The 10,322-nt window shown below is 42.5% G+C and overlaps 2 protein-coding genes across 2 annotated transcripts in view; one reads left to right on the top strand and one right to left on the bottom strand.

Annotated features, from left to right (window-relative positions):
• RNF145 (ring finger protein 145) overlaps positions 1-10,322 on the top strand; it is a 347,885-nt gene that overhangs the window by 190,106 nt on the left and 147,457 nt on the right. The window lies entirely within an intron of this gene.
• LOC144329591 (uncharacterized) lies at positions 1,257-4,079 on the bottom strand. The gene is made up of 4 exons (XM_077937410.1): positions 2,892-4,079; positions 2,493-2,699; positions 1,875-2,097; positions 1,257-1,610 (listed from the first exon to the last, which is right to left on the bottom strand). The coding sequence occupies exons 2-4, from the start codon at positions 2,524-2,526 to the stop codon at positions 1,430-1,432; spliced, it is 438 nt and encodes a 145-aa protein (XP_077793536.1). The 5' UTR covers positions 2,527-2,699; positions 2,892-4,079; the 3' UTR covers positions 1,257-1,429.

Here is a 10,322-nt window from a genome sequence, read left to right as displayed (position 1 = left end):
TTTACAGCATACGGTTGTTAATAACAAGTGTTTGTTCCCCTACAGGGTCTTTCATCTACAGTTACCAAAGTATTTAATGGACATTTAATGAACAACACTAACCAGATTTTAAAAAATAAATAATCACATTTCATAAGCACTGAGAACTGGAGACCATTGCCCAAATTTCTGGCCAGTCTGGGGCAGAGCTGAGATGTTCTGGCTCCCACCATGCCCAGTGCTTTTGCGACATGACCTCTTGCAGTCGATAAATTTCAAAGCATGCAATGCAGTTTTTCTTCTTTAAAGATAGTCTCCAGGACTGTCCTTTTTCTTGTAAATCTAGCCACTACACAATGTATTAGATGTCTAAGCCAAAGATCTCAGGACTGGGAATCAGAGGAGCAGACTGTAGTCCTAATTATGGTTATGTAACAAGTCTGTTACATAATCATGTGACTTTGAGCAGAGTGTTGGACACAGCCTGCTGATTTTCCAATCAATACTCATTCCCAACTGTTTTCTCCCCTGATGCCCTCTTCAGCTGTAGATGTTGGTAAGTTTAGCGATCACTTTTTCAGCCACCTTTGTTGCCCAGCAAAGCCAAAACACCCAGTTCTGGCCAATGAAATATAAGAAAATTCTGCTGGGAGGGTTGCTGAGAAGCTTTGGCTTTTCTGATGAAAGACAGAGCCATGGCTAGCATCACCCTTTCCCTCCTTCCTCCTCTCTTGAGCAGAAAAAATCTAAAGACGCGTCAGAGGACACCTTGAGCCCAGCATGAAAGCCATCATGCAAAAACTCAAGCTAGAGACTCCAGGCCAGACGCTGTGGCTCATGCCTGTAATCCCAGCATTTTGGGAGGCCGAGGTGGGCAGATCACCTGAGGTCAGGAGTTTGACACCAGCCTGGTCAACATGGTGAAGCCCCGTCTCTACCAAAAAAAATACAAAAATTAGCTGGGCATGGTGGTACACTCCTATAATCCCAGCTACTCGAGAGGCTGAGGCAGGAGAATCGCTCGAACCCAGGAGGCAAAGGTTGCAGTAAGCAGAGATCACACAATTGCACTCCAGCCTGGGCAACAGAGCGAGACTTTGTCTCAAAAAAACAAAAAAAAAGAAAGAAAAGAAAAAAGCAAAAAGCAAGACTCCAGACCCTCATGGCATCATGGAGCAGCTGAACTAACCACTGTATCTACCCACCCCAGATTTCTTGACTTCTTGACATGTGAGAAAGACAGACCCATATTTGTTTCTGCAAATTTATTGCGGTGAAATATTCATAACATAAAATGTTATGAATTTTTTTATTGCGGTGAAATATTCATAACATAAAATGTAGCATTTTAACCATTTTCAGGTGTACAGTTCAGTGGCATTAAATCCATTCATATTGTTGTGCAACCATCACCCCACCCATCACCAGAACTATTTAATCAGTCCCCCATCTATGAGAGGCTGCTGGCCAAGTCAGAAAAAGGATCCATGTCAGCACAGGAAGAAACCTGGGGTTTGGTGTCAGAAAACCTGGTTCTGCCCCTCACGGCTGGCATGGGCCTGGTGAAGACATGGAGCACTAGTTCCAGTGACATCAGGTGGGACTTCGGTGATACCCTGCTTCGCTGACCTCTGTGAGGTATAAAACAAGTGAGGACATAAATCTGCAGGCCCCCCTTTGAAATCTTCAAGTGTCATAACCTTAGGAGTCCATCTCCCCACTCCCATGTTCAAGAAGAAAGTGAGAAAACTAAGGGCCAAATGCAGCCATAGAAGCTGCCTCGCTAGGTCCCTAACAACACTGTACAGGAGGAATTGTCACCCCATTATTACAGATAAGGAAACTGTGGCCAAGGTCCCTGTTCCAAGGGCAGCTGGAGCATCAGCAGGACTCACCTGAAGGCGGGAAGAGGTTGGAAGATCCCACAGGAAAGCACCTCCACTGTCCTTTCATTCAGTATTTTTGGAGTCCCTGGTAACATCTGTGTCCCTGGCACCATCCTCAACTTTTTGGATACAGGGGTGAATAAGCCCCTGCCTTCCCATGGTTTCTCATCTCCAAAGGACCAAATGCTTGGAATTCTAAGCACTGGAGGCCACTTCTTAAGAATCAAGGGCACTATTAAATGAAATAAATAATTGGTTTAATGTGATGGTCACTGTGCCTGGCTCACAGGAAGCACTCAGTGAATGGCAGCTATGTCCACTGACTAGCTGTGATCTTGAACAAGTTATTTAACATCTTCAAGCCTCAGTTTTCTCATCCTTCAAATGGAATGATAGTACCTACCTCATAGTGTGGTTGTGAGGATTAAATGAAATCATGTTCAAACATTGCTTTAAAGGGAACCTGATCCAATAAGTAAAAGCTTGTTGTAAAGTAAAATGTACCTGATCCAATAACTAGAAAGCTTATTGTTATTAGTTTTATTGTGCTATTTAGAACCTGAAAGAAGCATAATTCTGGACCGTGTGCTTCTTGCAAGGTTTAGGGGACGAAGGGGTGGTTTTTACCTGGACTTGGTGTCTCTGAGAACCGGGTTGGCATGGAGGAATCATTAATCAGCCAGTGGGGATGAGAAAGCTGGTCCAGTCTGTTGGTAGATTTAAAAGCCTCTCCGGTGTAAAATCCCTTTCTTATAAATAAAATCGCCAAAACGTCCCCATATGGGGGTATCAAGATGCCGTGAACCCCGTTCTTGCTTTCAGGGCTTGTACAGTCTGGCGAGAAACAGAAAAGGGAATTGGTGGTGAATATAATAAAATGTAACCTGGCTGCTGGCTGGGTTAAAGGTATGTGCAACATAAATATTTCTTTTCACAAAGGTTTCCATCTCCCGGGAGGAGCCCTTTCATTCCCTTTCACCTTCTCTGGATGTAATAATTTGGCATAAACCTACCAACTCACCTTACCTATAAATCAGACTTCAATCATCTCTGTTTCGTTTCAGTATAGCCCTTCTTGTAGGACGATGTTTGGGAGCAAAATGTATTCGGACAAGACTTTCTCCAGAGGGTCATATTATACCAAGGAAATGAATTCCCTCTCTCAAGTTCATAAACCGCAAAAATAAAATCAGCATTCTGGCTGAAGGAGGAGGAAACCGGGCGCGCATACAGAAAACCCTCCTTCTGCGGGAAGCGCTGGGCGGAGCTGATTTGCATTTACCTTCACGCAGGCCTGCGTTCCGCAGGAGGCGCAGAGCGTTCTGGCAGCGCGCCCGCCCGCCGCGGTCGTGCGCAGCCGCTCCACCCGGTGGATGCTAGCGTGTGACAGGCCGCAGGGCCCTGCAGCTGCTCACTAAGTTCTCCCGTCTCCTTCCATAAGGAGCACCATCCCTTCACTTCTATCCATCGGGCGGCTTGCAAAAAGAACTAACCCGGGCGTGGGGGATTCCAAGGAACTGAATATTCCGTCAGTGGCTCTGGGGTTTGGTGAAGAGGGAAAGTCGAGGGACAAATTTTGGGTAAGCCACAGTGTTCAGTGAGCTTCCTCTTTCCCACGACCAACATACAGATAGGTGTAATGAAGCTAAAATGACAGCAAGAGCAACATCTGGAAGGAGTCCAGAGCGCATGAGTGTACACTTGATCCTGAAGTAAGGAGACTGGGCTCATACCTGGGCTCACCACTTACCAGCTCTGTGCTCTGAGGCAATTCCTTATCTCTTTGTGTGTGTTCTCACCTCTAAAACAAGTATGCTAATAGTGCCACCATCTACTGGGTGCTGTGGGGGTTAAATGAGTCAAGGCTCACTGGACCCAGTGCTCCATCGCCCAGGCTGCAGTGCGGTGGCACAGTCATAGCTCACTGCAGCTTCTAACCTGCAGCCTCAAACTCCTGGGCTCAATCTGTTCTCCCGCCTCACCCTCCCGCGATTGTTTTTCTCAGAGCAGGCCAACAAGGAGTGGCAATCCTAAAGCCCACTTCTTCCCTCCCCATGAATATGAAGGTTGACTTTGGACATGTACAGAAGCCTCCCAGTCCTAACTCAGAAAGCTATGTCCTTCCAGTCACCAGCCCTTTGCTGGGCATATAGCCAGCACACAGCAGTGACATCTCCCTGGAATCACAGCACCCAGAGCAATGCCCTATTTTACCAAATTATTGTATGGGTTTCTGCTCAACCTTGTCAAACATCCTCCAGCCATGGCTTGTCCATTTCCCTGAAACTCCTCTTCATTGAGTGTTTGGGGTGTTGAAGGGTTAACCAGCCCCATGGTCCCCCAACTTGTTTGAGCTACGGTCCCTTTGTTCAAATGGAAATCTTAAATGCAATTCCAAGATACACAGGAATTGGGGAGTATGGTGACCAAAGGGGCTTCAGTTGCATCTGCAATTTTCTAATTTCTTACAAGGAAAATATATTAGTATTTTTTTTGCATAATTAAAAATTAATTTTTTATAAATTTCTATATATAAAGTAGGCAAAAGCAGAGCTGCTCTGGCTGAAGCCTCACACCCACTCATTCCCTGTCCCCTATTCACCACTGAGAGCCCTAAGGCCTCTTCTCAACAATCCTAACGTCTGCAGAACACAGTTTTATAGATGATGAAACTGAAGGACAGAGTTTGGTGCCATGTCAAAACACCCGGAGTCTGATTAATGCCAGGGCTCAAACTTGAGCCTGGGTCTCCTGACTCCCATTTTGGCAGTTTCTGTTTGTAATTCCCAGAAGATGGCACCTAAAGATACTTTCTTTTCAACTTTTCATTCTGAATTCATTTCAGACTTTGAAAAATATGGCCAAAATAGTTCACAGAAGTCCCAAATTACTATCACCCGGTTTCTCTAATGTTAACATAAACATGGTATAATTATCCAAAACAGGAAATTAACATTGGTCAATACTACTACCTAATAGATAGATCTTATTCGAATTTTGCGAATTTTTCCACCAATGTGCTTTTCCTGGTCCAGGATACAATCTAAGACCTAACATTAAATTTAGTTTCATGTCCTATAATCACCTCAAGTCTGGGGCAGTGCCTCGGTCTTCCTTAATCATGCATTACCTTGACACATTTGAAGAGCTGGGAGCAGTTATTTTGGAAAATGTCCCTCAAGTGAGATTTGTCTCATGTTTCTTCATGATTAAATTTGGGTTCTACATTTTTGTCAAGAATCCTCCACCAGTATACTGTGCCCTTCTCAGTGTATCTCATCAGGAGGGCATGAAATCAGTGTCTCTCAGTACTGGTGAAATTAACTTTGATCACTTTGTTTAGGTGGTGTCTGACCACCAGTGTTCTCCCCTGTAGTACTCTTCTTTCTTTTGGAATTAGTGTATCTTGGGGAATTAGTGTATCTTGGGGAGAGACACTTCAATACTCTTTTTCTCATCATACATCTACCAACAGATTTTGTCATACTTAGATGATACTTGCTTGCAAGCAACAATAATTTTGCCTAATGTTGATTTGCTATTTCCATCCTTCTTTCTACATTTATTAGTTTGAATTCTACTGTAAACAAGAATTCTTTGTTCTTCCTATATTCTTTTTAGTAAAACATTCCTAACTTTTGATGTTATCAGAGACCATCATGTCGACTCCACAGAACTTGGTATCTGACTCTTGGGTCTGCCTAGTTTTGAGGTATTCAATTCTGTGCCACCATAAGGAAAAATGCCTTCTTTATTTTGCATTTAAACCTTATTATTTTAGTTGCCATTAATAGAATTTTTGAGAGAGGAGTGTGCTAAATGCTTTGCAGGGTGAAGAGGATGTTTTAATTATTCAAGAGAACTGCTTTTATGCAATTCGGATGTACCCATTTACACATAAAAATTAATGCTAAATAGATATAATTTCCATCTATTCATTAAAACAAATACCAAAGCAGTCCAGAAATCCTTAGTAGCCTAATGTTATTCTCGGCACTTGAAAACAAAACTACTTTTCTTAAAGAAGGAAAACCATAACCTGTGTTTTATAAAACACTTATTCCCACTAATGGTGGCCTTCTTGCTCCTTTTTTCCAAGTACCTTCCCTGTTTCCAAGCAACCATTCACTCAACACTATTTTACTGAGAACCTACTGTGTGCCGGCCTCTTTTCTAAATTCTGGGGCCAAACCAGTGGACAAAATAGACCTGAACTCCCTGCTTTTGAGCTTCCAGTTTATTTGAGGGAGACAGACTACAAACAAATTCTTTAAGTGGTAGCTGCTTTGCAGTGACATTAAGAATCACAGGGGCAGAGAAACCTCTAATTTAGATAGCATGAACAAGGAAAGCCCCTCAGAAGAGGTAGGTGTGGTGAGATTTGAACAGAGAACAGAACGAAGTGAGGGAGAATCTGTGTGTCTTGGGGCAGGAGGCGCGTTTCAGGAAAGGAGCGGCAAGTGCAAGCTTCTGTTTTAGGGGCAATGATGGGGCTGCATTTGCTAGTGGGAGGGGCTGTTGTGTGTCCCCTTTTGCTGTAGGTACACAGCCTTCTTTTGCTAAGTCTTGCATTTTCAGTGTCTTCCTATCTACTTCTCTCTGCTTAATTTCTTCAACATATAGTTTTGAATATATTTCCTTGAGGTGTGATATAGGGATAGATAGATAGATAGATAGATAGATAGATAGATGGATAGATAGAGAGAGAGAGAGAGATAAATATTAATATAATGTTTACATAGGGAGAGTCTGACTCCTTTTTTTTGATGTGTGACTGCGAACAGCTTTTAACCTTGCTATCCCTCTTATCTCTCTGCACCACACCCACACCTGGGCAAGCTGCTCAGAAAGCCTGGGTGTGCCCTCCTTTGGTAGAGCATCTGAGCCAAATTTGGGGTAAAGATTCCCAACACACACCCATCTGTGCTGGTCAGTACAATAGGCGCCAACCATAGCTATTGAGCAGCTCAATTGGAAACACGGCAGGATATGCTGTGCATACAAAATACACTCTGGGTCTCAAAGACAATATGAAAGAGGCTGGACAACATATAGACCCTGTCTCTACAAAAAATGAAACAATTAGCCCAGCGTGGTGGTGCACATCTGTTGTCCTAGCTACTTGGGAGGCTGAGGCTGGAGGATTGCTTAAGCCTGAGAGGTCTGAGCTGCAGTGAGCTATGATCACACCAGTATATTCCAGCCTGGGTGACCCTGTCTCTAAAATAAAATGATAAAAAACAAAGATTGTATGAAAAAGTGTAAAATATCCTATTAATAATTTTTAAATTGCTGGGCACGGTGGCTCACGGCTGTAATCCCAGCACTTTGGGAGGTCGAGGTGGGTGGATTACCTGAGGTCAGAAGTTCGAGACCAGCCTGGCCAACATGGTGAAACCCTGTCTCAACTAAAAAATAAAAAAATTAGCAAGGCGTGGTGACGGGTGCCTGTAAACTCAGCTACTTGGGAGGCTGAGGCAGGAGAATTGCTGGAACCCAGGGCGGAGGTTGCCATGAGCCAAGATCGTACCATTGCACTCTAACCCGGGCCAACAACAGCGAGACTCCGTCTCAAAAATAATAATAATAATAATTTTAAAGTTGATTGTATGATAAAATAATATTATATATATCAAGTTTAAAGTATTATTAACATTAATTTCACCTTTTTAAACCTTTTTAAAATATGAGTACCATATTTTTGTTTTGTAGAGCTAGGGGTTCTCATTATGTTGCTCAGGTTGGTCTTGACCTCCGAGATTCAAGCAGTCTTCCCGTCTTGGCCTCCCAAAGTGCTGGGATTATGGGCATGAACACTGCGCCTGGCTACATGAAAATTTGTAATTAAATATGTGGTCATATTTGTCATTCACCTTCTACTTCTGTTAGATAGCATTATTATATACCAAAGTAGTAACAATGACTGTCTTAGTTTGTTATTTTTTTTTTTTAATTCCTTCTTTTGGATTCTTTGTATTCTCTGAGCATGTATTTAAAAATAAAAAGACATTTCTTGGAGTTGGTGGTGGTGGAGGTAGGAAGGCCTTTTGGAGGATCTGAGAAGGAAAGTTCTCCCACCCAAAAAGTCCAGAAAGGGAAAACATTTTCCAATCAGCCATGATTCTGAAACTAACATCTGCCCTCTCTCCACTGTTTAATTAATCTAAACTTGACCTGAGACTGCCACTGTACCTTGAGTCCCTATGTAATGAACTGCAACCTAACTTGGTATGAACTGACTGAAAGCTAATTTAATGTATTTTTGTAGCTAATAGCTGAGCCTCAGCAGTAAAACACAGCAGCAAACCTCCAATCAGTCATAGGCTACCAACTGATCAGACCGTGCCCAAATAAATCAAACACCTAGCTGTAACCAATCAAGCTGTCTCTGTACCTCACTTCCGTTTTCTGTTCATAAATGCTGTCAGCCCATATTGTGGAGCAGAGTTGTCCGAACTTCTGCTGGTTCTGAGAGCTGCCCCACTGACAAGTCATTCTTCGCTCAATTAAATTTGGTTAAATTTAACTTATCTAAAGATTTATTTTCAACACTGCACATATACTGTTAGAGACAAGCAGCCTCTCTCTACAAGTGTTGGAGGAAATGACTTTCTAATGCTGACTCTGGAGTTTGCAAATGCATTGGTGTGCCTTGGCCTGCAAGCCCCGGCTCCTTAGCACTGATGTGCTGCTGTCATCACCTTCAGGCATCACCTGAAGCCCAAGGTGTGGCTGACTATGACTTTCTTGTGTGCATCTCTAGGGTTGGCATTTGCGCTTAATCCAATCCATATCTGCTCTCTACAAGCCCTCAGTGTCCCAGATCCTTGTCCACGAACCTGGAGGACCAAGCTGGGGATGACCATCCAAGCATGGATCAGCCTGCTTTGCAGCCTGCTTTGCAGGGTAATGTTTTGGAACAAACTGTATAGACTTAATCATGCAAAATGTTATTGTATTGAAGAGGTCAGAATTCAGAACACACGTGGCTGATCCAGCAACTGAATTTTACTACTACAGACTCTGATGAACAGAAAACAACCCTGCCACCTGTACACAGGCAGTCAACTCTTTCTACCAGAAGAGGAATGGACAGTAAAAGAAGGCAGAACAGAGGGAAGAAATCAAATGGATTTAACTGGATTGTCATATGAAAACTGCAAATGTCCTATCATTTTTCAGAAAGATTCAATATCTGCTTTCAAAGGATTTTACTATATGTATTTTCTTTACACAAGTACATTTTAAAATTTAAGTCTGAGCGATTTCAGTTCTGTAAATTTTGAAATTTCACTGAGTAAAAAAAATACTGACTACTGACCGTCAAGAGGCAAGTCTACACAAATAGGCAAATTTGTAAGTTTATTGTTGGGGCTCTGAAAATGATACCCCAAAGTATGGAGCTTTCATGCAGAGTGCTTTGAACTAAGGGAGAGCCAAAGCCTCCCTGAACTTCTGCCCTGCTGTCTCTCACCCTCGTTTCAAAAGCACAGGGAAGGGTGCTCTCTGAACTTGCCTTATCTGCCTAAAGATAGGTCTTCCAAAAAGGCACTCAATTGTCATGAGTTTCCTCCCCAGGAATCTCATTAATTAGGAAAAATTAACTGTATCACAGGAGGAGAACAGACTGAAGGTAAGTGCCACACCCAGACATTGTCACAAACTATCACCTGTTCTTCAGAGGGCTGCTCCAAGACAAACTTTATGACTCCAGAGACTCTTTATCTGCATAACAAGACAACTTTTATTCACCATGCATTTCCTTTCCTTACCCTCCCATAATTTGTGTCATGCCCCACCCCCAAATTAAGCTCCTAGCCCCAATTCCTTTCTGTAGCTCAGGATGCTATATAAACTTTAATCATCTAGCCTTTCTTTGAGTCTCATATTTTGTGAGATTCCCATGCCTATGTACATAACTAAAATTGTTTTTTTCCTGTTAATCTGTCTACTGTCTATTTACTTCCCAGACTCAATGATCAAAGCTTAAGAGTATAGAGAGAAAGGTTTTCTCCTTTACATTACATTCCACCGAAGATCCACAAAAAGAGAAAATTTTACTTTTAGATAATGAAAAAGTTACCCAAAATATACAAACCCTCGTATCTGACTTTACTCTTCTAACTCTGCAAACTGAAGCCACCACTAGCTACTACAATTTGACCACCAATGTATACATTTTTCTAACAACTGTAATGAGGCATAGTTCACATACTATACAAGTGACTCTTTTAAAGTGTCTAATTCAATGGCTTTTATACACTTGCAGAGTTGTGCACCCATCACAATAAATTTTAGAATATTTTCAATACCCCAGAAAGAAACCCAGCACCTCTTCACGTTGCCTGATATGGTTTGCATACTTGTCCCCTCCAAATCTCATGTTGAAATTTGATCCCCAGTATTGGAAGTGGGACCTGATGAGAGCTGTTTGGGTCATGGGAGTGGAACCCTCAT

This window comes from Macaca mulatta, chromosome 6 (genome assembly GCF_049350105.2).
Source record: "Macaca mulatta isolate MMU2019108-1 chromosome 6, T2T-MMU8v2.0, whole genome shotgun sequence".
Taxonomy (NCBI): domain Eukaryota; kingdom Metazoa; phylum Chordata; class Mammalia; order Primates; family Cercopithecidae; genus Macaca; species Macaca mulatta.
This window is presented reverse-complemented; position numbering and strand designations above follow the sequence as displayed.

Coding starts and splice junctions, on each gene's coding strand:
- LOC144329591 (XM_077937410.1), bottom strand. CDS start 2,526: ATGCCAACCCGGTTCTCAGAGACACCAAGTCCAG. Junction 2,098..2,492: donor CTCAGAGACACCAAGTCCAG/GTAAAAACCACC, acceptor TTCATTTAATAG/TGCCCTTGATTCTTAAGAAG. Junction 1,611..1,874: donor CAACCTCTTCCCGCCTTCAG/GTGAGTCCTGCT, acceptor TATACCTCACAG/AGGTCAGCGAAGCAGGGTAT.